The sequence below is a fragment of the Myotis brandtii genome, unplaced genomic scaffold, assembly GCF_000412655.1.
Source record: "Myotis brandtii unplaced genomic scaffold, ASM41265v1 scaffold583, whole genome shotgun sequence".
Taxonomy (NCBI): domain Eukaryota; kingdom Metazoa; phylum Chordata; class Mammalia; order Chiroptera; family Vespertilionidae; genus Myotis; species Myotis brandtii.
Window position 1 is genome coordinate 98,234 of NW_005370191.1, and position 25,246 is coordinate 123,479.

Consider the following 25,246-nt stretch of genomic DNA (forward strand, 5'->3'; position numbering starts at 1 on the left):
GGACCAGAGACCCGGTGGACCAATCGCGGTCCCGAGCATCGGAAGTGGCTAATCAGAACCCGCCGGGGGGGTGGAGACTCCGGCGCTGGAGTGAGGCGAGCGAAGGGAGGAGGACTAGAATGGAACTCTCGCCAACGGCTGACGCTTCAGCCGGGTTCACCCCGTTCAGCCGCATCCAATCACACTGCTTAGGCTGGAGGTAAAGCCAATCAGATTCAACCAGGAGGCGGGACGCCGGCGCTCAACTAAAAGGGATAGGGGCCGAGAGACCGCCAACCCCAGTCCTCTTCTAATGAAGACCAATCGTAAGCCAGATACAGGCGAGTGACTGTCGAGAAGGCCAATTAGATTCTCTGGAGGGACCCTGGTCCCGCCTATTCTCTGAGGGACGGCTCTACCTACCAGTAGCATGGGCGAGAAGGCGGTCCCTTCGCTAAGGAGGCGGGTGAGCTAGAACTTTAGAACGGAGGTAAAAAAATGTGAGCGCTGCGCGCGGGTTGGATGGGGAGCATTTCAGGGGTAGGAGTAGTGCGTGCGAGCTGTAGGTGCTACGGAGCGAGCCGCTATGAGGCCGTGAGGTAGACCGGAGAGTGCTGGGCGCCCCGTGCGCAGAGGGTCGTCGCGGCCTGAACGACTGTGAAGGCCATTCCGGCTGGGGCGGCTGAGGCCCTGCGACGGTCTGTGTGGAGCCCGGGGGGCGGCTTCCCAGAGCCTGAAGATGCCCAGCCCAGATCCTGGAGGGAGTGTTCCAGGAGCCGGGAAAGCCTCGAGAGCTGCCGCCCGGCCTGCCCGCCCAGCCAGAGGAGCGCGCCGGGGCAGGAATTGTGATGACAGGACCGGGGGGTTAGGCTAGAAGGGGCCGTCTCTCATCCAGAAGTCCTCCACTTTACAAATGTGGAAACTGAGGCGGAGGGAAGTGGACGAGCTGGCAGGAGCAAACGGCAACGTGCCGACAGCTTGCACCAGAGCCCCAGGCTCCCCGCCGCGTCAGCTTTGACGGTGGGCTTTTTCTGTCCGCACCCTCCTTGCCGCCTGGGGTGAAGTGGAGTGAATAAAGGGGATCCGGAAATGAGAGCAAGCTGACTGTGCTGCTGTCTGCCGAGAGACCTAACTTCCTTTTAGATGCCTTGGGGGCCGAAGGAGCCCACCTTAGGATGTTAATAGTTGCCTAACCACTCACAAGTCACTTCTCAGACGCTGACATTCCCAAACGATGATTGAATTATTAAAATCTCATCTTAGGTAACCCAGACCAGCTGTTTCCTAAGTCACCGTGAGTATGGGAGTTGGATTGGGTGGGTGACAGGCTGTTCGCCCAGTGAACCAAGTCTGTAATCCTGAGCGGCTCGGGGCTGGCCGGCCAGGACTGGGTTCCCGTGAGCCCCTGCGAGAGCCAGCGACTGCTTGGATTTATTGGTGCAGGTCTGTCCCACCTGTACAGACACAACCCCGATTCCTGTTTCTCATAAATATCACTCCCCACCCCAAGACTAAGTCTTAGACTCTGGGAAATATCCTAAGCTTTCAGAGTAAATCTCACCCTTTCTTCCTCCGTAATAGGCCGCCCTTCATACATGCAGTCATGTTACTGACCCAGGAAAGCAGTCTGCTTTTGGATCTGTATTTTTCATGAGACTTTAAAGTCTGTGCTGAATTGCACTGACTTTCATCTGGTGCATGCTTTTGTGAGATAGATGGTCATTAGCAGGGTCACCCTCCCCCTCACCTGGCAAACAGAGTCTCTACTTTTTTTGTGGGAGGCGGGGGTGGTTATACTTTTGAGCTACAAATCCTCTGGAAGCCCTGGCCTGCAGAGATAGGAAGAATTCACCAGTGTTTTTCTATAGTAGTTAGTGCTAAAAGGGCCTCAAGTGGAAAAAAGCTCCTACTACTCCCTGAAAGTAAAGGCATCATCTACCAGGAGTTCCCACTGTGTTTCTCCTGTAAAATGCATATCCCATGAGCCATTGGGTGGCTAGAGCTGAGCTAGAACTGAGGAGCTAAGACAGAAAATCCCTGCCAAGGTTGGGGAAAACAGGTCACAGTGGCCAGGCAGTGAGGTCACAGAGAGGTTTGTTTGCCCCAGACTCCATGGGGGAGGGGCCTAGGAGGCAGAGGGGCCCTAGAGGTCCCCCAAGCCCAGGCAGGGGACATGGTGTGGGAAAGGCAGCAGGGACAGGGCCCAAGACGAGTGCCAAGGGGCCTGGAGACATGAGGACAGGAGCAGGGAGAGGGCAGTTAAGATGGTGAGGAGAAGCCAGAGACAGAAGCTGCAAAAATTCACCGGGCTGTGAGGATAAGAGGAGAGGCTTGGGTGGGGGGAATGTGAAGAGAAGGGCAAGAAGAGGTCAGCAAGAGATTTGGGGAGGGGTTACTTGGAGAAATTGGAATAAGGAACAAGGACGGAGGAGTGAGCCATGGATCTAGAGAGAAAGATGGGAGGATTTGACAGCACAGAGCTGGAAGATAGAGCTATGAACCCCCAAAATAGTTAATGAAAGACAGGCTGAGAGAAGGAAAAAAAAAAGGCATGATCCTCATGGAACCCCTGTGCTCCCCTTTTTTCTTGGGTAGGTGAAGCGGAGCTGCCCTTCATGTGGCCCAGAGCTTGGGAGTGAAGAGAAGAAAGGAAGAGGGAACCCTATTTCTGTTCAGTTGTTCCCCCCAGAGCTGGTGAGTCCTTGAGGAGGGGGAAGTATTAAGAATAAAGGACTGGGAGGGGCCCCCAATGACCCCTGCTTTCTCCCTCCTGCCCCTCAGGTGGAACATATCATCTCATTTCTCCCAGTCAGAGATGTAGTTGCCCTAGGCCAGACCTGCCACTACTTCCATGAAGTGTGCGATGCTGAGGGCGTGTGGAGACGCATCTGTCGCAAGCTCAGTCCTCGCCTACGAGAGCAGGGTTCTGGAGTCCGTCCCTGGAAGAGAGCTGCCATTCTTAACTGTACACCTTCCCCAGAACCTGTACTTCTCTTTGCCTCTGACCTACCTTATTCTGGGATTTCTCCTGCTCCATAGAGTTTCCTGATGACCTCGGCATTCCCAGCCAATCTTCCAGGGCCCCTTTCTGTGGAAGAAAATGTTAGATTCAAACATGCCATTGAATACTTCAAGTCTCTAGAACCACCTTCTGATAGATGTCCCACCCAGAGCCCCCATTACTAGTATCCCTACCATGTCTCCTTCCGTATTCAAACTCTCCCAAATCTTACCCCAGAGACATCTTCTACTCCCCAAACCGCAAGCTTCCCCTCCTGTAAACCAGGGTTTCTCAACCTTGACACTACTGAGGTTTTGGACCAAATAATTCTTTTTTTTTAAAAAAAATATGTTTTTATTGATTTTTCACTACTGAGGTTTTGGACCAAATAATTCTTTTTTAAAAAAAAAAAATATGTTTTTATTGATTTTTTAGAAAGAGAGGATAGGAGAGGGAGAGAGAAAAACATTGATGAGAGAGAAATATTGATGGCTGCCTCCTGCACACCCCCACTGTGGATTGAGCCTGCAATCTGGGCATGTGCTCTGACCTGGAATCCAACCGTGACTGAGTGCATGGGATGACACTCAACCAACTGAGCAACACTGGCCAGGGCCCAAATAATTCTTTGATGTGGAGAACTATCCTGTGCATTAAAAAATGTTTAACAGTGCCCTTGGGCTCTACCCACTAGATGCCAGTAGCACCTCCCTCAGTTGTGACAACCAATGTCCCCTGAGGGATAAATTCTCCCTCAGACTGAGAAACATGCTCTAACCCCCCCTTCCTTTCCAGGGAGTCCCTATCCACTTCATCTCACATAGTAGAGATTAAGAGAGATCTGGATAGCAGATCCAGAGCTAGGGGTGAGGGAGAGTTACTGGTCTTTCTGAGTCATTCTTTTTCACTCCTCTTTCTTCCTCACTCCTCTGATTCTTTTCTGTGTATTTATTATATGTCCCTTGATGTCTCCTGTTTCTCATAAATATCCTCCTCCCACACCGAGACTAAGTCTTAGACTCTGGGAAATATCCTAAGCTTTCAGAGTAAATCTTCTTAATGCTATGCAAGTTTGGATCTAAGAAGTGCTCATTTAGAAGCATGTTTATGGCCCTGGGCTGAGGTGGGCCAGAAAACTAACCTTCAGTCATTGGGTATAATTAAGGATATCCTCTAAGCTCTGCATGTGTCCTTTGGAAGGGGTACGTTTCCCAGTCCTGGGGATGGAGAGGAGCTAAATAGCAGGATATCTGAGAAATCTTGTTTGCCCAAGCTCTGATTCATCTCCCTTGTGTCATCCCAACCTCTTGAACCTTCCATATCCTTCCCTTCTCTAGACACGAAAGGCCTGTATTTCCAGGCATTTGGGGGCCGCCGCCGCTGTCTCAGCAAGAGTGTAGCCCCTCTGCTAGCCCATGGCTACCGCCGTTTCTTGCCCACCAAGGATCACATCTTCATTCTTGACTATGCGGGGACCCTCTTCTTCCTCAAAAATGCCCTGGTCTCCTCCACTCTTGGCCAGATCCAGTGGAAGCGAGCCTGCCGCTATGTTGTTTTGTGTCGAGGAGCCAAGGATGTGAGTAGCAGAACTTTGGCAGCTAAGAACCCCCCCAACCTCCAGGGACCCAGGGCCCACATCAGAACTGAGGTGTCCTCCTCAGGACAGCTGCCTTCCCTTACCAGGAACTGGAAAACAAGTCCCCATTTCCTAGCTCCGTACCCAAGTATCTCATCTCCTACCCCAGCCTCATTCCACTTCAAGCTCTAGAGCCCAGACACCTTTGTCTTTTCCTACAGTTTGCCTCCGACCCAAGATGTGACACAGTTTACCGTAAATACCTCTATGTGTTGGCCACTCGGGAGCAGCTGGAAGTGGTAGGCACAACCAGCAGCCGGGCCTGCGACTGTGTTGAGGTCTATCTGCAGTCTAGTGGGCAGCGGGTCTTCAAAATGACTTTCCACCACTCCATGAGCTTCAAACAGATTGTGCTGGTTGGTCAGGAGACTCAGCGGGCTCTACTGCTCCTCACAGGTGTGGCTTTGAGCAGTAGTTTACAAATTGTTTTCTGAAGATTCTTCAAGACCTGCTGCAGGGGATGGGGAGGGAGGCCTCTCACACAGAGTTCTGAATGCCATCTCAAACCAAATAGCTCTGCTTTTGTCTGTCTCCTACTCTAAGATTTTGCATATTTCACATATGCAAAGGGCCCTGCTTTAAATTCTAATCTCCCCAACCTCCATACCAGGCACCTCACTTTATACCCTATACTGCCTCCCTATACCTAACCACACTCCAGACTTCTTAATGCTATGTAAGGCCCTAAATCCCCAAACATCATTCCCAACATTCAGACTGTATTCTGCCAAATCTACTAGGTTTTCTCTCCATTCATTTCTCACACTGAAAAGGACTTCCCTGATTTATTTTTGGTGTAAGAGGCTGGAATCTGGGAAACATGAGACCACTCTTTCCTTATTTCATCTCTACCCTTTTTCTTAAACCCCACTCTAAGATAGTAATGTTTCATCCTGTATGGCTTAGGGCAGTGGTTCTCAACCTTCCTAATGCTGCGACCCTTTAATACAGTTCCTCATGTTGTGGTGACCCCCAACCATAAAATTATTTTCGTTGCTATTTCATAACTGTAATTTTGCTACTGTTATGAATCATAATGTAAATATCTGATATGCAGGATGTATTTAGGTGACCTCTGTGAAAGGGTCGTTTGACCCCCACAGGGGTCGTGACCCACAGGTTGAGAACCGCTGGTTTAGGGGTTCTATTGGGAAGTTAATGTGGATATGGGAGGGTTCCTTCTCCCACATAATTGTCTGCTTCCTCCAATCTCCAGAGGAAGGAAAGATCTACTCTTTGGTAGTGAATGAAACCCAGCTAGACCAGCCACGCTCCTACACAGTTCAGCTGGCCCTGAGGAAGGTGTCCCGTTGCCTGCCTCACCTGCGTGTGGCCTGCATGGCTTCCAACCAGAGCAGTACTCTATACATTACGGGTAAAGAACCACCTCCCTTTTGCTCTAGGACCTAGCCTTGGACAGATCTTCCAGATACCCGCAATCATTATTCCAGCTCCTGTGGTGGACCCCTAGGGCATCCTAGTAAAAAGATGTTGTTTAGATTTCCAGACACCATAGCTGGTGAATTCTAGTGGGTGTGAGACTCCCCAGATCTTGTAGTTTTCACCCCAGGTGGGGCCTTATCCCTAGGAAATGGGTGCCCAAAGCTGCTGAGCTGAGGGCACCCGACCCCCCAGATGAGGGGGGAGTGTATTTTGAGGTGCATACCCCAGGGGTGTATCGTGATCTCTTTGGGACCCTTCAAGCCTTTGACCCCCTGGACCAGCAGATGCCACTTGCTCTCTCACTGCCTGCCAAGGTAGGATCCTGGAGGGATGGGGCAGATCATTACAGGAGGGACTTGAGGGGTTGAAAGGTTCTGAAGGTCTGAAATATGAGCCGGAATCAAATGGTTGATCAGGGAGGGACCGGGGACCCAGAGAGATGGGTGACATAGAGGGCAAGACCAAAAGAGAGCCAGGTTAGTGGCTGGGAGGTTTTGGAGTTCAGAGTTCCTCTGGAGGGACCTGAATGCCCACCTCCCCTTTCTGTCTTACCCCCTAGATCCTATTCTGTGCTCTTGGCTACAATCACCTTGGCTTGGTGGATGAATTTGGCCGAATCTTTATGCAGGGAAATAACAGATATGGGCAGCTGGGAACAGGGGACAAAATGGACCGAGGGGAACCCACACAGGTGAGACCGTTTCCCAGCAATTCTAATCCTGACCCCCTTCTTTCAATTCCCTGACCTCTCTGGATCTCTCCACTTCTCTAATTTCCATAGATTCCACTTTCTATGCCCTAGGAGGTTAAGCCAACCAGTGTGTAATGCCCATCATATTTTGCATGTCTTATCCAGGGTTGACACTATGAAGTTTGTTCTGTGCAGTGCATGCTGTAAGTGTAAGAGGAATTTAGTGAAGCAGGGAGACCTGGGTGGGCTGGAGTAACAAGAAAAGGTGAGATGTGAGCAGGGCCTAGTGGGTTAGAAAGGATTCAGGTGGGACTAGGGAAAGGTGCCTGTGTAATAGGGATGAGGACAATGCTTACACATAACGGACAGTGAAAAGGCTGGCCTGACTAAAGGAGGGAGGGTATTTTGTAAACAGTTGGATATGAGGTGGTATATAAGTGGGTGTGAGCTTGGAGAGGTATGGATATGGGAAAGAGGCATTTCGGGTTCCAGAGCAACCACACGGGTGATTGAGAACAGGTCACCTGGCCAGAGTGCACAGGAGACTGAGAGTGAGAGGCCCACTGGGAGGCTGTTGAGTGACAGGAGCATTTAAGACAAGGGCCTGGGGCTGGTACACTGAGAATAGAAAGGAGATATTGAAATATATGAGATATTTTTTAAAAAAATGAACAGGCCCTGGGAACTAATTAGATGTGAACAGAAGAGTGTAGGACAAAGGTGGCTCTGGCAATAGTTCCCTTGAAGAAAAATGGTATCAGCAACAAACATGTGAATTGGAAGGGGATGCTGCTTTGAATAAAGAACATAAATTTGGACTTTCTTGCAGTGAGAGTAGGACAGTAAAGTGGAAATATCTCACTGGCAATTTGGTTCCAAATTGGAAAAAATGTTGAAATGACAAAAGTAAAGATAGAGGAGTAAACCTGGGTAGGAGCCACCATTATAGGCAGAGGGAATGAAAAAGGGAATGACACAGGAGGCATGCCCTGTTCCAGAAGCCATGGGCACAGGAAGTTTTGAACAGGAAGAAGTGATTAATGGTGACATGGAAAGATGGTCATGCCATATTTTTAAGTAAAAAAAAAAAAAATGTGTGAAATGGTTTACATAGTAAGATCCCATTTTTGTTTAAAAAGATAATTTACACGTACAGTTGACCTTTGAACAACACAGAGGTTAGAGATACCACCCACCATGCAGTCAAAAATCCGCATGTAACTTCTTGGCCCTCCACATATTTAGATTCCCAATTAAAAATACAGTAGACCCTGGACGGTGTTACTCAGTGGTTAAGCATGGACCTATGAACCAGGAGGTCACAGTTAGATTCCCAGTCTACACATGCCCGGGTGGTGGGGCCTGCAGGAGGCAGCCGATTAATGATTCTCATCATTGATGTTTCTATCACTCTATCCCTCTCCCTTCCTCTCCGAAATAAATTTTAAAAAATATTTTAAAACTGTTTAAAAAAATACAGTAGACCCTCACACAACTCAGATTTGATCTGTACAGGCCTGTGCATAAGTGGCCTGCACTTTAAATCTGGGTAAAAGTGGACCTGTACAGTTTAAACCTGTGTGGTTCAAGGGTCAACTGCATACATTTGTATAGGGAGCAGTGAAGAAGATCCAGCAAGAGATTAATAGTGGGTGGTGGGATTTCCAGTGATCTTTAAATTAATTTTTGCTTGCCAATATCTTATAGTGTTTCTATAATGACCATAAATTACTTATCCATGCCTTCAAAATAAAAACGCTCACATTGTCAAGAGAAAACATGCAGGAGAGGCCCTGGGATTTGGCAGTCAGCAGGTCAAGTGCATTTGGAAAACATGTCAGTAGCATAGCAGGGAGAAAAGCCAGATCACAAAAAGGTTCAGGAAAGACTGGCTGTAGTGAGAACCTCAGACTGGTCATGTAACCAGTTCTTCTGCCTAAAAAACAGAGTTAGGAAGCAGCAGAAATCAGGAGGAAATATTTTAAAATAGCCATTTGAAAAGATAATATGAAAAACTGAAACTATTAGAGAGAGAAGGTAGGACTACAAGGAAGGAAATTCCTTTCTGAGGGCTAACCTAGAATTGCAAAGGAGAGGTTGGGTCTTTAAGCCTTGGGAAGATATTCCTCACCCTGAGGCTGGAAAGCTGGATGAGAGGTTGGACTGAGGTATGTGGTGTCAGAATGAGAGAACAGACAGCAGGCCCTGGCCTCGGGCAAATAACCTGTTTTCTGGGAAGCAAAGATGAGGAACCAACAGAAGTGCTAGAGCCCATTGGTCAGACTGGGGCTTCAAGAGAACCAAGGAGGGAGAGATTGCTGCCGGTCTTCATTCAGCAGGAAGACCTCCTGGGGAAGGTGTGCTGGGTCCCATTTCTTCCCTCTCCTAGTGTCCCTAGATTCTGCCCTGAGCCTTCTCCGACCTGGGCCCCCAGTCCCTTGGTGTATCCCCCTTAGGGATCCTGGCCCTGTATCCTCAGGTGTATTATCTGCAACACCCCATTGCCCTGTGGTGTGGCCTCAACCACTCCCTGGTGCTGAGCCAGGGCTTGGACTTCAGCAAGGAGCTGCTGGGCTGTGGCTGTGGGGCTGGAGGCCGCCTCCCTGGCTGGCCTAAGGGGAGCGCCTCCTTCGTCAAACTCCATGTCAAGGTCAGAGCAGGGTCAGGCGAATGGGCAACCAGGGAGGGCAGGTAGCCCACAGGATTCTGGCTGTGGCTACTGTGGGGCCCCAAGGGCCCCGTTTCCCCAATACCACCCACCTCCCTTTTCTGCCGGCACCATGGCCCCTGGCTCTCTCCCTTAGCAGATCCTGCTGGTGCTCTCTGACCTCACACAACCTTGGGGTTCAGCCAGCCAGCTCATTTGCTGACTCAGGGCTGGTCTGAGGGGGAGGGACACAACAGCTGGGGCTTCGTGGGAACCCCTCAGTAAAGGCCCCACTCAGCCATGCCCCTTCTCTCTGCCAAGGTCCCTTTGTGTGCCTGCTCCCTCTGCTCTACCAGAGAGTGTCTCTACATGCTGTCCAGCCATGACATTGAACAGCATCCCGCCTACCGAGATCTACCAGCCAGCAAGGTGGTGGGGACCCCTGAACCCAATCCAGGGTCCGGAGTACTCCAGGACCCTGGGGGGACAGCTTGGGCCTGTAAGGAGTACCTCAGCCAGATCTACAGTTGCTCCACGTTGCAGGACCGCATGGAAAAGATGAAGGAGATCGTGGGCTGGATGCCCTTGCTGGCTGCACAGAAGGATTTCTTTTGGGAGGCTCTGGACATGCTACAGAAGGCTGCTGGAGGGGTTGGACAAGGCCCCCCAACACCTGAGAGCTGACCCCCCTCTCCTAGTCTTACCCCTGGAGGGAGAGTCTGGCTCTGGGCCAAAGGCTAAGGAGAGATGGAGTGGTAGCAATGAACACTGTGCCATGGGAAGGGGGACACAGTGGGGTGGGGACTGCTGGACATGCCAGGGTGGGGAGGGAACTGTTTTGTAAAATGTTCGGGGGCTGCCCAGGAGGGGCCTCCAATCTTACTATCATGGACAAGAGATTTGATGGACAAATAGAATAAAAGGCTGAAGTGAGGCCTAGTTTGGGACCCTGGAGCCTGGGAGGACAATGGGGCACGGAATGGGGGACCCGATGCCTAGCTCAGTGGGTAAGGGAGGGCAGGAGCATAGACGGGGGCAGGCAGAGCAGCAGCTGCTCAAGCACCTTCAGCTTGCTTTCCCCTTCCACTCCCAAGACCTGACCCAATCTTCTTGACAGGAAATCCTAGCCCTGCCTTCTGGAACAACATATGCCAGCAGTCGCCAACCTTTCGGACCTCACAGACCACCAGTGGTCATATGCTATTTGGTGCCCCCCACTGGATCCTCTTATTCCCATTCTGAAGAAGTCATTTCTGACTTGTGACAGTTTTCTATCCCTTTTCCTTCATCCCTGTGAAGTCAACCTCCCTCCTCTCTGCTTTCTGTTTACCTCCAGATCTGATCTTACATGTCCTTTTCCCCTACTTTTTACTCTATCCTCCTCTTCCTGCAGAAGGGAGACACTCCCTTTATCCACATGCCATGCCTCCCTGCCCCATTCCTGTACCTCCAGATAATTTGGAGAAAATGGGTGAGCAGAATTCTTTTCTTCTTGGCCTAGTCTGGCCTGGGGATAGAAGATAGTGGAAATTTGAAGCAGAAAGTAAGTTGGAGCAGGTATGGTCAGGAAGGGGTGAATGCTTAAAGGTTGGGAGTCCAGGAAAGGACTTTCTCTGGGTGCTAAGGAAGCAGCAATGGAGAGGATCGTGAGTGGGCTGGAGAGTCCTGGGGAAGGACCAGAGGCTCTGTTCACAAGATGCTTGGGCACTGGACAGAACGGGCTTCCAGATGACATTACTTGATGCCTAGGTTATGGCTGAGGTCCTGATGCTCCCTCAGCCTTTCATTGCTCCTCCCACCACTTAGGTCAATATTTATGTGTCCTCTACCTCGAGAGGCCCCTGGACTCACCACTGTCCGGGTTCCTCTCTCCCTGTCCCGCCTTCCCCACCGCCCTCCCCACTGGCCAGTCCCCACGCCCACACATCCGAGGCTGCCTCATCTGGCACCAATTATCCCTGCTGCAGCTGCCGCTGCCGCCGCTGCTGTTGCTGCTTCTGCTGCTAAACTCGGTTGCTGCCTCTGCCTTGAGGACCCCAGCGCCTCTCCCCTCAGCCATGCAGCCTGCTGCCACAGCCTCCCTCTTGGGGCTCCTCCTCCCTGCCTGGACCCTGCTGCCTTTTGCCCAGGGCCAGACCCCCAACTATACCAGGTAGGTCTCTTGGCACCTTCTAGTTAGCTTAAGTGGGCTTCAAAAGCCAATTCCTGAAGGATTATGCCTGTGGATCTTGTGGATTCTTTTTCTAACACATTACCCCCAAGATCTCCCAGTTTCTACTCTTCTCTGGTCCCCAAGTCTATCCTCCCTGCTACAAGACCACTGTCTCCTGTAGGTCACCACTGCTCCCCATTTCCTCAACCTTTGTCCTCTTCCTTCTAAATCTCCCCATTCACTCCATGGGACCTGAGAAAGCCAAGACCTTGAACTTGCTTGATACCTGGACATCTGGATCCCAGGAAGGCAATTAGAAATTATGGGGGAAAGCGGGGCAGCAAGTGGGAGACTTGAGGTCAGATACTCAAGTAGTTTAGCTGCAACAGAAGCAAAGAAAAGGTTGAGAAGTCAGGGAGCCTGGTCTCCAGGTTCAATTTGAGGGCCATCGCTGCTGCTTCTCACTCAACTCCCCGCCCCCTCCCCCGCACAGCCTCGTGGCGTGGCTGTGTCTACATCTGGAAGTAGTTAGGCAGCTGCTGTGGACTGCCTGGCAGTGCAAAGGGGGGAGAGTAAGAAGGGGGGCTGAGGAGGATTCCGGGAATTCCTGTTGTGTTGGGGGTGGGGACTGGGAGTTGGAGGCATAGCTAAGTTGCTGGCCCTACTTTTTCCTGATCCTCTACTATAGTATTTCCCACCTCAATTTCATCTTGGCTGGCTGAGGCCATCCCAGATCCCTTAGGCCTTTCTCCCTCATCCTCAGGCTTTCCTATCCTCATTACCGCATCCCAGTCTGTCCACTACTCCCCCACCCATGGCTGACCCCTCTTCTGTCCTCCAGACCTGTGTTCCTGTGTGGAGGGGATGTGACTGGGGAATCAGGTTACGTGGCAAGTGAGAGTTTTCCCAACCTCTACCCACCGAATAAGGAGTGCATCTGGACAATAACGGTGAGAAGGCCCCTCTGGTCACTACCCCTTGTCAAAGTCTCCAAGGCTTGGGTCCAGGCAGTCAAAGGCCCTCCCCCAGCACTATTACTCCCTGGGGAAGTCCAAGACCCCTCCCCTCTGGTCATGGATCCATCAGTGTTCACAATAATACGTGGCAAGTGTCCTCACTCAGCCCTTAATTCAAAGCCTGCTGCTCCATTCCTAACTCCATTCCTGCCCCCTGTGAATCTCTCCATAGACCTCAAGTCTGGTCCCCTGCATAAGCCACAAGCCTGATGCAGAGCCCAGGCCCTCTGCTCTGCACCCTGTTGGGGTTCCTTCATGTTCAGGCCCAAGTTTCTCTAGGAAATGCTCGGGGAAAGGGAAGTACCCTCTGCCTGGGTTGTGTATGACCTGACTTTGTAGGTCCCCGCCCCTGTCTCTGCAATCAGGTCCCTGAAGGCCAGACTGTGTCCCTCTCCTTCCGAGTTTTTGACCTGGAGCTACACCCTGCCTGCCGTTATGATGCTCTGGAGGTCTTTGCTGGGTCTGGAACCTCGGGCCAGCGGCTCGGACGCTTCTGTGGGACCTTCCGGCCAGCACCCATAGTGGCCCCGGGCAACCAGGTGACCCTGAAGATGACAGCGGATGAGGGTACAGGAGGACGAGGCTTCCTGCTCTGGTACAGCGGGCGGGCCACCTCGAGCACTGGTGAGACGTCCCTCACCTTCTCCTTCCCCTTCTCCTGGTCCCACCCTGGCAAGGCCCTGCCCTCAGTCTTAACCTTCACCCCAAGATCCTAGGTCCCCATTGCCTCCCTTTCCCTTTTTCCTCACTAACTGCCCCTCCAGTCCTTCCTCCCCATCTTCTCTCCCCTCTCCCGCTCCCGCCACCCCCCTCTTCCAGGCCCCACCCCAGGCGCGAGGCGGAAATGGGTCACCGACCCGCGGGTGGAATGGGCGGCCTGGGGTTACTGGGACGGTGAGTAACTGCCCGCCCCCGTCCGCAATCGGGCTCCCTCTGACTGGCGTGAGGGGGCCCCCCTGGGAAGGGAGACCAGGTTCCTCCGACCCAGAGCCCCCTACACCCAGCCCGGGGCTCCCGATTGCAGTCCCATCACCTCCTCCTGGCGGCAGAAGTCTCCCCTAAAATATTTAAGGCCTCCCAAAGGGGCTTATGCCCCAATTTGAAGGGACCCTCACAGCGTGGGGACTTTCGAGCCTGCAAAGGGGACTTCTGTGCCGGGTAGAGGAGATGGGATCTAACAGGGGAAGAGGAACGGTGAGGCAGCGGGTCAGGGGGAGGGGCAATAAGGGGCGTGTCCAACCAATTCCTCCTCCCCCTTCCACCACCTGCCTGGGTGCCCGGAGGTCCTGCGCCTTGCTCTTCCTCTGCTAACCTACCCACCGTTTCCTTCCCCTCTTCTCGCCCCTCATCCTGAGACCCCGACATCCGACCTTCCTGCACGAGCCCCCAGCCTAGAGCTTTTCCCAAGCTGACCGAGGGTCTCCACTACTCCCACCCCACTCCTCTCTCCCCTCCCCAGAGCACCAATTTTGTGGGGGGCGACTGGAAAAGGCCCAGGGAACACTGACCACGCCCAACTGGCCCGAGTCTGATTACCCCCCGGGTATCAGCTGTTCCTGGCACATCATCGCGCCCCCAAACCAGGTACCGACCCCCTTTCCAGGGAGCGGGGGGCTGCCCTCTGGACCTGAGCAGTGTCCTCCAGCGTGCAGCTAGCAAAGACTTATTGAACATCTACTATGTCCTAAGCACTGCGCTTGCGCTGCTGGGAAGCAAAACAGACCCAACCTGCTTGCATGCAAACAAAAATGTAAAATTATACCTGTGATCAGTGAGGTATCTGATGCTGATAAACTTGGTGTGTGTGTGTGTGTGTGTGTGTGTGTGTGGTGGTGGTGAGGTGGTGGAGATGGGGGAGGTGGTGGGGGAGGTGGAGGAGGTGGGTTTTGGGTCTATTAAACTTGGTGGTATGTGTGTGTGTGTGTGTGTGTGTGTGTGTGTGTGTGTGTGTGTGTGGTGATGGTGAGGTGGTGGAGATGGGGGAGGTGGTGGGGGAGGTGGAGGAGGTGGGTTTTGGGTCTATTCCTTGAGAATGAGCCTGGACTTGACCTTGCCCACCATGGCGGAGGACACCACTTCAGGATTCCTGTGTATGTAATCCTCTGAGCTGTGGTATGAATACATAAAGAGGAGGGTGCAAGGGGACACGGGAGGTGAGAGGAGGCTGCTGTAAACATCCCCAGAGGAAGTGAGAGGTGCCAAGCAGCCTCTGCCCTGTGCCCTGCCATCAGGTGATCTCGCTGACCTTCGGGAAGTTTGACGTGGAGCCGGACACCTACTGCCGCTATGACTCGGTCAGTGTGTTCAATGGAGCCGTGAGTGACGACGCCAAGAGGCTGGGGAAGTTCTGCGGAGACACCGCCCCGGGGTGAGAGGACAGGACCTGGGTGGGTGCAGGTCAGGGTTTCTCCGCCTCCCCAGGAGTCTGACCGCTGGCTGCTGTTGAGATGGGAGGGCCTTAGCTGAAGAGGCGGGATCTGAAACCACGAGCTCCAAACCGGTGGGTGGAGCAAGTAGGGTACTAGTCCCTGCATCAGTCCTGTGGACTTTGGATACAGAGGCGATTGGGGCCTAAGAAGTCGTGAAGCTAATGTAGCCAACTTGGGGGTGGGCGCCTGGGTAAAGGTGGGGTGCAGGCCCTCTTGACACCTCCCACAATGCCCTGCTGCCGCCTGCAGTCCCATCTCCTCCGAAGGAAATGAGCTCCTCGTCCAGTTCGTCTCGGACCTTAGCGTCACTGCCGATGGATTCTCAGCCTCCTACAGGACCTTGCCGCGGGGTGCCGCCAAAGAAGGGCCAGCTCAGAGCCCGGGAGAGGATGCCCGGCCAGGTCCCCCGCTCCTTGGCCCGGGCCCCAAGCCAGGAACCCCGCCCAAAGTCAAGCCGGAACCCCCACCTGCGGAGAAACCAAAAGCCACGCCTGAGGTCCAGGCAACCCCTGTGGGCCCTAGTGAGTCTGAGAATGGGGAGGAAGAGGATGTAGATGGAGTTCATTCCTGGGCTTGCTCATTCATTCATTCATACAACACTCACTGGTGCCACCTCTGTGCTAATAATGGTTGGCACTGGGTACTGAGACCCAAAGCTGGATAGAACTTTGAACAAGTTCAAATCAATGAGGCTGTTATGGGGAAAATAGTCCTTTCCACCTGCTAGGTAGGTCACCTTCCACAAAAAATGTCCCCCTCTTCCTCCTAGATGCACCCAGTGTCACCTGCCCAAAACAGTGCCGGCGGACAGGCACCTTGCAGAGCAACTTCTGTACCAGCAATCTGGGTAAGAAGCCTCATTCACATGCTCTGCTCTTCCAGATCTCCTAACTTTCCCGCCTGTCCCCAAAGTACCCTCCCCCTTTTGGTTCTAGCCTTGCCCTAGCCTCCTGTCTCCTCACCTCTCACCCTCACTCTCCCACAGTGGTGACGGCAACAGTGAAGTCCATGGTTCGGGGCCCAGGAGAGGGCCTTACTGTCACTGTCAGTCTCATTGGTGTTTACAAAGCTGGAGGCCTGGACCTGCCCTCTGCACCCACTGATACCTCCTTGAAGTTTTATGTGCCTTGCAAGCAGTGTCCCCCCATGAAGAAAGGTAATAGGGATGTGGGGTAGAGGAGAAGGGTACTTGGCTTCATGGAAATGATAGAGGTAGTAGAATATAAGGGGCTCAGACGAGGAGGCACATCTTTAAGGTATATAACATGAGCTCTCAATCTCTCCCTTCCCTCTCCCAGGAGCCAGTTATCTGCTGATGGGCCAGGTGGAAGAGAACAGAGGTCCTATCCTTCCTCCAGATAGCTTTGTGGTCCTCTACCGGCCCAACCAGGATCAGATCCTCACCAATCTCAGCAAGAGGAGGTGCCCCTCCCAGCCTGTTCGGGCTGCTAGGTCCCAGGCCTGAAATCCAGGACAGCCTTGGCCATTGGCCCTAGGGATCCATTTTTTATCCAAATAAATATTCCTTGACTGAGGAAGGGATCACATATCCATTTTTATGGTTTTGGTGCCCATCTTGGGAATTTCTTTTCATTCATTCAATAAACTCAACAGACATTTATTTTACAGAATCTTTTAAGAAACCAAGTTGGATCTTGTCACCCCTTTGCTAAAAACTCCCCATATTCTCCACACACATGCAAACACACACACAATGGTAACCATAGTGTGTCTCCCCATAAATGTATATACACACTTTGAATAATTATAAAGGCAGTGTTTATTAAAATACATTTCATTTTTAAAACTGAGCTATCAGCTTATAAAGTGTGTATACATTTTTACGGACACCCTGTCTTTAGAGATGATGGATATATTAATGAGTTTGATTGTGGTAATCTTTTCACAATGTATACAAACCATCAAGTTGTAGACCTTAAATATATACAGTTTTATGTCAAAGATATCTCAAGGCTGTTAAAAAGAACATTTAAATACTCTCCTACAGTTTTCCATCAGTCTCAAAATAAAATCCAAAGTCCTACTGTGGACTCAAAGGCATCCTTCATCCCCCTTACTCTCATCTTCAATTATTGTCTTCCTTAAGATCACTCCAGTCACACTGGCTCTATGACTATTTCTAGTACACTGGCTTTGCCTGTGTTATTCCCTCTACCTGGAATTCTCAATTAGATCTCAGCTCAAAGTTCATTCTAGTCAGTCATTTGTTCATTCCAAATGGCAGGCATTAGCCTTGGCCGGGTGACTCAGTTGGTTAGAACGTCCTCCAGTATGCCAAGGTTGCAGGTTTGATCCCTAGTCAGGGCACATACAAGAATCAACCACTGAATGCATAAATAAGTGTCTATCAAAAAATCGATGTTTCTCTCTCTCAAATCAATAAATAAAAACAAAATAAATTGCAGGCACTGTTTTAGGCACCAACGGTACAACAAAACAAAGTCCCTGCTTTTGTGGAACAGAGATAAATGGTAAAATAAACATAAGGACAAGTAGCTCTATGCGTGCTATGAGGAAAACATGATTAAGAGGACAGACGGGGATTCTACATTATATGGAGTGCTCAGGGAAGGCTTTTGGATCAGATCCACTGTTTTTGCTCCACTGCTAACTGGGTGGCCTGGGGAAGACTGTCCACCTTGCTGAGCTTTCCTTGTTTGTAAGAGGTGAATATATGGAATGGTAATGGATGTGGCAATAATAATAATAATAATGTAAGTGGCAGGGTTGGTAAATCTTAATTCCTATGTAAATGTGATTTCCGAATCCCGTGCAGAAAGGAGAGAATCAGGAGCGGAACCCAGGACTGAGACTTGAGTCCAACTGGGAGCAACCTCCAACTGCAGGAAACGGCTGTGGTTGCCGCAGAGGCTTCCGGGAGAGCCTGGGATTGACGTGGAGAAAGAGGGCTTCTTTGTGGGATTCTAGCGATCTGACGGTCTCAGAGTGCGGAGGCAGGAACAAAGGCCGCCCGGGTCTCCCAGAGTAACTGCAGGGCTAGTATTCTAGACAGAGACGTAATTTTCCGTCACCGGGACCTAGTCAAGCTCCTCTGTAAACGCACCAATCGGCGTGTACGTATGGCGGAAACGAACCCGCCCTGGCCAATGACAGAAGCCGTGTGGCGGAAATACCCAAACGGCCTCGGGGGCAAGTGGCAGCCACGGTCGGCTCACACATTGATTGACAGGTGCTGTGACCAGAAGGTGAGCATCGTAGCGAAGCCCAAAGAAGCGCGGCCCGGTCTCAGGGAGGGGTCGGAGGCACAGGTACCACAGATACAGGTCTCTGCGGGGCAAGCGGGAAGAGCAGCTCCGGAGGAGACCCCGGGGCAGGCGGAGTCTGGCCCAAGCCGGGGCGGAATCCCGGACGCCCGGAAGGGGCGGGGCCTAGTGGAGCGGGGCTTCGGGAGGTCTGGAGTCCCGGCCCGGGCTTGGGAGCCGCAAGGGGCCGGGTTTACCGGGTGGGCGTGACCATCGAGGTGGGGCTTGGAGGCGGGGCCTAGAGGGACCGGGCAGAGCTGGAAAAGCCGAGGGTTCGGAAGCTGGTTCTGGTCTGCGGGACCCTCATCTCGTCGAGTTCTGAGGCGGTGGTGGCGCTGGCTTCAGTGCAGGCCGGCCCCACAATCTCGTCCGTTCCCTTTTGCCCCTCTCGTCTCCCAGCTCTAGATTCCAGGCCCTGTCCCCCGAGCTCAGCCCTCGGATGTCCCACTGCCTAGAGGCTGCATGCGCCGCGGGGCGCCCCAGGACCAGGAGCTGGTGGGTCCCGGGGCGCCGGGGCGGGGGTCCCGGGGTGCCCCTCCTCCCTCGGGACCTGTCGTCCCGGTCCTCGTCTTTCCCCCTGATTTAGTGTTCAGGGCGGACCAACGGAGCGGACCCAGGCAGCTGCTGACCCTCTATAACCCCACGGGAGCCGCGCTTCGCTTCCGAGGTGAAGGGATGGGCGCCTCATGCTAGAGGTCTGGGGGCTGGTGGCAGGACATTGTGTGTGTGTGGGGGGGGGGGGGTGTCAACGTAAAGAACATGCACACCTATAGAGGATTTTTGTGAGTTTATTTGAGCCAAACTGTGGACAATTGCTGGGAAACAACAATCTCAACGGATTGAGAGAATGCTCTAGAAAATGGCAGTTTTGCATCTTATTTTATACATTATAATTTAAAGAGAAGACGCTAGTGGGTTACATGATATCCACTGGTGATAGATTAGGGAGGTGGGAGAAAGCAAATCGGGGAAACCTCTGGGATTGGATGAAAAGTAAAATGATAGACACATAGATCTTTTACATAGGTGGGTACAGGATAGTTAACAGTGAATATTTAACATGTTAACAATAACAATGAGGATTTATGGTCTCAACCCTGGTATACTGGTTCTGCCCTGAGGGATCTGGAAAAAGGGGAGTTATCCTGATACTCCAAAGGAATGTTATCTTAGATGCAAAAGACAATAGACAAGCTTAGTTAAGGTAAAGATTGACTTTTGTCAGGGAAGATTTTAACCTAGCACATGACTTCCTGCCCTAACGGCTTTTAGTTAAAAAGTTTTAACTTCAAACCTAACTTACTTTAGGTTTCTGAATTTGCAAGGCCGCCAAGTAGGCCTCCCCTGATCTTGGCAGGTTAGTATGTGGCCCCTTTTCGTCCACACGGTCAGATGTCCAGCCTTGGTGGACTAGAAGAGTCATGTCTAGTCCTGGGGGTAGAAGGCCAGGGGGACTCTATTGTCCCTTAGTGGGACAGGTTTGTGTAGGGTCTCAGAGGTAAGAGTCAGTCTCTCTGTGCTTGTATCCCCCAGTCCTGTGCACAGCACCTGACAAGTACACAGTGTTTGACGCAGAAGGATATGTGAAGCCTCATTCCTGCATTGACATGTAAGTTGGGAGGGTGGAGAAGCCAGAGGTTGCTGCTACCTTTCTCTGAGTAACTGAGCCATGGTCTGAGGCTGGGGTGGGAAGTGTCCAGCCCGAGGGCAGTATAAGGGCTGCAAAATCATTTGGTCTGTCCCTGCCAAGGCAACTACAGGCGGGACTCAAAATTCAATAAATCTAGGAGCTTTTTTCACAGCAACATAAATTTATATTAAGTGAATTATATTAAGCTAATGATGTTATAAATATCCAAATGGCCCGTAGCAGAAGAATGATTCCCAATTCCTGGTCTGAGGTCTCAGACCTGGTCCTTTTCAACTTTTTTCCCAACCCTCTGCCCGTAACCCAATGGGAAAGTTTCCTGGGAGGGTGGGGCCTGGATCCACTTGCATCATTGCCTGTCACTCACTTCCTCTCAATGAGCCTCTCTTCCATCCTGGGACCAGTGTGATTCGCCATGTGGCCCCCATTGCCAGCCATTATGATGTCCAGGACCGCTTCCGCATTGAGCTGTTTGAGGAGGGAGCTGAGGGCCGAGTGTTGGGGCGCAAGGACATCACCTCGGTTTTGAGGGCCCCAGCATACCCCCTTGAACTTCAGGGACAGCCTGACTCAACGCCACACCCAGGGCCTCCTTCCTGGACAGCACCACCCACGACCAGACACCTCCCTGAAAGTGAGTTGGAGGATGGGAATTTTTGAGTTCTGTAGGGAGGGAAGACCTAGCATTACTCTAGAGATGAGCTTGGTTGGAGTTGCAGAGGTCTTCAGGTTTAGTTTATTGGCTTTTTGTGAAAATGTTCCTAGGAGTTGAGATTTTATATTACACTATAGGCGTGGTGCATGAATTCGTGCACCAGTGGGGTCCCTCAGCCTGATCCCTGCAGGATCGGGCCGAAACTGGCTCTCTGACATTGCCCGAGCGGTCCTGGATTGCGAGAGGGCGCAGGCCAGGCTGAGGGACCCCACCGGTGCACAATCGGGTCCGGGGATCAGGTCCAGGGAGGGACGCGGGAGGTTTGCCAGCTGGGGAGTGACCACAGGAGGGCTCCAGGGCATGTCCGGCCCATCTTGCTCAATCCCAATCCCAATGGACCGGACCCCAGCAGCAAGCTAACCTACAGGTCGGAGCGTCTGCCCCCTGGTGGTCAGTGTATATCATAATGAGCAGTTGAGCGGCCTTAGCATATCATTAGCATATTACACTTTGATTGGTTGAAGGGCTGACCAGACACTTAGCATATTAGGCTTTTATTATATAGGATTAGGGAAAAACCTATTTTGCAGTGTACCTGGTTTCTGGCTTCCATACTTAGATGGGAAAATTCTTCCTTAACTTTAACTTCAATACTTTCTATTATATGCCAGCTCAGTTCAGTTCCATAAGAAACCTGTACTTAGCAATTATGCCACACCAAGTTGTATGCTGGGTCTGGGAAAAGGAGTTCCCTGATTAACAGACAAGTACACAGAAACCAGTAATCAGGCAGAGTGAAGAGAGAAGAAGAAAATTGCTGAGGGACCAGAGGAGAGAGGGTTTCTTGTGGCTGTGGGGACAGAGGCTTTAGGGAGGAGAGGACACTTGCATTGTGTGCTTCTGAAGGGCAATAAAAGTGGATACACCTCTGTCTTCACCTCCTCCCAGGAGGACCTTGGGTTGGGGAGGAGTTGGGTCTGGAGCTTCTGACAAGCCTTGTTTCCCAGAATCCCACCCACAACTGGCCACCAGCTCCTTCCTCCTGTTCTTGCTGACCGGCATAGTCTCGGTGGCCTTCCTGCTGCTCCCACTCCAGGATGAACTTGGTAGCCAGCTGCCCCAAATCCTGCATGTCTCCCTGGGACAAAAGTTGGTGGCAGCCTACATTTTGGGTGAGCACAGTAGTGGTGAGGGGATGTGAGCCCCAGAGAAAGAGGGGTAAGGGTTGGGAAGAGGGCTCCCAGAGCTCCAGGGCTACTCATTTCTTGCTTTTTATTTCTCCCCTCTCCAGGCCTCCTTACCATGGTCTTTATCCGGACCTGAGCCCCCTGCTCAACCTCCACCCCCCTCCCTGGGCCAGGATGTGGACATGAGATGGCCACTGTGATGCTCATACCTGGCCTCGACTCCTACTCTCCTCTTCCTGCCACTCCCTCCACCCCTGACAAAAAATACCCAGGGATTTGTATTCATTTTCCAAGTTGAATTTTAAAAATTTGCAAAATTAAACTGAGAGATGTAGGGAACATGCCCCTTTCTCCATACTTCTTTTTCTCCAGTTCCTCCTGCTCCCATTCCTAGGGATCCAGGTACCTGGGCCAGTGAAGATGCCCAGTGAGGATTAAGTCCTGGGTTCTGGTTCTGGAGCACTGAAAAAACTATGACCTTAAGCAAGTCCTTTCATTTCTGTGAGCTTCAGTTTCTCCTAAATGAGGACATTGAGAAAGTTGGTTCTTCCCCCCACCCCACCCCACCCCTGTCCCTTTCTCTATATCTAATGGATCTGTTTTGTTTATTCATTTGTTTTGATTTTTATATTCCACATATGAAATACAGTGTTTGTCTTTGACTTATTCACTTAGCACAATGCCTTCTGTGTCTATCCATGTTGTCACAAATGGAAGGTTTCATTCTGTTATGGTGGAGTAATATCCCATTTTGTATATAGTATATGTCACATCTTTTATCCATTCATCTATTGATGGATACCCAGGTTATTTCCATATCTTGGCTATGGTAAAGAATGCCACAATGAACATAGGGATACATATATCTTTTCAAATTGTTGTTTTCGTTTTCTCCAGATAAATACCCAGAAGTGGTATTGCTGGGCTGTATGGGAGCTCTATTTTTTAGGAATCTTCATACTCTTTGCATAGTGGCTGCACCAAGTTATAATCTGTGGGAAAGTTGATTTTTAAAAAAATATGATTTTAGAGAGGAAGGGAGAAGGGGGAGAGAGAGAGAGCAATGAGAGAAACATCAGTCAGCTGCCTCCTGTATGCCCCCTATTGGGCATCAAGCCTGCAACTCTGGCATGTGCCCTGACCAGGAATCAAACCCACAACCTCTTGGTGCATGGGACAATACTCAACTGTGCCAGGCCAGCTCAGCCAAGTGTACCGTGCCAGCACAGTCAAGGGTTCAGAGAGCCGGGGCAGGAAGGATGTAGAAAAGACAGGCAAAGAGAATAAGCTGGGTCTGACTCTAGGTTGATCTTCCTGTGCCTGGCTGAGGCCACAGAGAGAGACCCAGACAGCAAGCTGATGCTTTATTTTATAGCCAGAGGTAAACAAGGTAGTGGTCACCATAGTTATAATGTTCTTGTGAGTTTCACTTGTTTTGACAGCACTTGCTGCACCTCCCACAGCCCATTAGTTACCCAGATAAGATCTAGGGAGTGTCATTAGGTCAAACCTAATTATGCTAAGAGGGCTGTGCCCTCTAAGCTGGGACTTGTTTGTGGCTTTGCCAGCAGGTCAGTCCAAGGCTTAACCCTATAGCCGCTCCCTACACTCAACCAACTGAGCCACACCAGCCCTGGTGAAAGTTGAGTCTTAAGAGCCCCTTTAGCCCTTTAAAATAGGATCCTGTCCCTATGCCAACGTACCTAAGCTAAAAAGAAACAATAAAAAAATACCACTTACTTTAGAGCTCTAGTCTCATTATCTTGAGCCATTGGGACCTCTTGCCAGGGCTGCCTGGATACTTCCAATCCCCCAAATCATCTGCCTTTTTGTCCCTTTATCTTCTTTTATTTTGTCTCCCTTTGATTTCAACTTCTGTGGGTCAGAAACACTAAGGTTACTGAAGATGTTAGAAATAGCATTGCCTGATATAACCTTAAGTGAGCCACTCAAGAGACATGAAGGCATGGTGAAAAAATAGGATCCTTGAAAGGCAGGCTTTAAGCCCTCCTTAAGATGCATGGTGAGGGGGTGACAGGGAAAGGGGCATCCAGCACCACTGGCAGATTATTGATTAGGGACAAAAATCAGCAAGATAATGTTGAGACTTAGTCTGTTCTGCTGCTGGAAGATTATCAGTTGTTCTAGCTTTACTTTCAGGGCCTTGGAAGCTGCCCGACTGACCAGGAAGTCTTGTTCCTCCCATACCCAGAACTGGCTCCAGTAGGGTGTGGCCCCACTAGTGTGTAGAGAATGGCTCTATAGCCTGTGTCAGGAAGTATGGGAGGGCTCTTGCCATGGCCCAGCAAATCCCTCAACAAATTACCTGTGATAACCATTCATATGGGCTGCCTATCCCAGGTCCCCAAAATGCATTTTAGGTATCACATACTAATGATCCTGCTGGTATGTGATGTGAAAAGGCCTTGTTGCCAGTGGGATCAGGAAGACTTTCTGGGATACAGCTATGAAGCAGCAGCTGTAGGAATGGGAGGAACTTGGGAAATAGACTTTTTTATTTAAGCAAATTTTTTTTTTAGAAAACAGTACTTGCAGAAGTTGTAGTGTGTGTGCATTAGTTTTCTGTAGCTGCTCTAAGAATTTATCACTAATTTAGTGGCTTAAAACAATGCAAATTGCCCTGGCTGGTGTGGCTCAGTAAGTTGAGCGTCATCCCGTGCACCGAAAGGTCACAGGTTCATTTTCCAGTCAGGGCATATGCCTGGGTTTAGGCAGTCGATCAGTGTTTCTCTCCCTCTCCTTTCCTCTCTCTCTAAAATAAATAAATAATAAGTAAATAACCACATTGAAAAAACAACACAAATTAATTTTACAGTTCTGGGAATCTGAAATCCAAAATGCGTTTTCTGGTGATAAAATCAAGATGTCAGCAGGGCTGCCTTCCTTTTGGAGGCACCAGAGGAAGATGTTTACTTGCCTTTTCTAGCTTTTAGAGGCTATCTGCATTCCTTGGCCTGTGGCCCCTTTCTCCATCTTTCAAGCCAGTTATGGAAATAACAAATAATCATTGTTTTAAACCACTTAAAAAAAAAAGCCAGGAGTGTAGTATTTTCAACTCTCTCTGGCTCTGATCCCTGTCTGTTACATCTCTATCTGTGATCTTTCTGCCTCCTTTTATAAGGACCCTAGTGATTACATTGTTCCCTGCCCCAGTGCAGGATAACCTCCCTGTGTGTTAGTTTGCCAGGGATGCCATAGTCTGGGTGGCTTAAACAACAGAAATTTATTCTTCACACTTGAGGCTGGAAGCCCAAGATCAAGGGGTTGGCAGGTTTAGTTTCCTCTGAAGCCTCTTTCCTTGACTTTCAGACAACCGCCCTTCTTCTTCCTCCTCCTCCTCCTCCTCCTCCTCTTCCTCCTCCTCCTTCTTCTTCTTTCTCCTCCTCCCCCTCCTCCTCCTCCTCCCCCTTTTCCTCCTCCTTCTCCTCCTTCTTTCTCCTCCTCCTCCCCCTCCTCC

At 50.9% G+C, this 25,246-nt stretch overlaps 3 protein-coding genes across 5 annotated transcripts; all 3 read left to right on the forward strand.

Annotated features, from left to right (window-relative positions):
- Nucleotides 1-89: 89 nt before the first annotated feature.
- On the forward strand, nt 90-10,331 carry FBXO24 (F-box protein 24). Its single transcript, XM_014550125.1, has 10 exons — nt 90-445; nt 2,575-2,673; nt 2,761-2,944; nt 4,318-4,556; nt 4,778-5,012; nt 5,833-5,991; nt 6,252-6,373; nt 6,619-6,750; nt 9,230-9,400; nt 9,719-10,331. The coding sequence occupies exons 1-10, from the start codon at nt 410-412 to the stop codon at nt 10,079-10,081; spliced, it is 1,740 nt and encodes a 579-aa protein (XP_014405611.1). The 5' UTR covers nt 90-409; the 3' UTR covers nt 10,082-10,331.
- Nucleotides 10,332-10,870: 539 nt separating this feature from the next.
- PCOLCE (procollagen C-endopeptidase enhancer) lies at nt 10,871-16,625 on the forward strand. The gene is made up of 9 exons (XM_005879098.2): nt 10,871-11,549; nt 12,391-12,499; nt 12,931-13,189; nt 14,025-14,149; nt 14,797-14,933; nt 15,244-15,515; nt 15,764-15,841; nt 15,980-16,150; nt 16,293-16,625. The coding sequence occupies exons 1-9, from the start codon at nt 11,455-11,457 to the stop codon at nt 16,457-16,459; spliced, it is 1,413 nt and encodes a 470-aa protein (XP_005879160.1). The 5' UTR covers nt 10,871-11,454; the 3' UTR covers nt 16,460-16,625.
- A 1,501-nt stretch (nt 16,626-18,126) lies between these two features.
- Nucleotides 18,127-22,111, forward strand: MOSPD3 (motile sperm domain containing 3). 3 transcript variants are annotated; one of them, XM_005879101.2, is made up of 6 exons: nt 18,127-18,221; nt 18,678-18,945; nt 19,812-19,887; nt 20,331-20,560; nt 21,589-21,753; nt 21,873-22,111. In XM_005879101.2, the coding sequence occupies exons 2-6, from the start codon at nt 18,741-18,743 to the stop codon at nt 21,902-21,904; spliced, it is 708 nt and encodes a 235-aa protein (XP_005879163.1). In that variant the 5' UTR covers nt 18,127-18,221; nt 18,678-18,740; the 3' UTR covers nt 21,905-22,111. The 3 variants fall into 3 exon arrangements, with proteins under 3 accessions (XP_005879163.1, XP_005879162.1, XP_014405651.1); XM_005879100.2 differs by having other exon boundaries at nt 18,183-18,284; XM_014550165.1 differs by lacking the exons at nt 18,127-18,221; nt 21,873-22,111 and having other exon boundaries at nt 18,504-18,945; nt 21,530-21,729.
- Nucleotides 22,112-25,246: the final 3,135 nt, after the last annotated feature.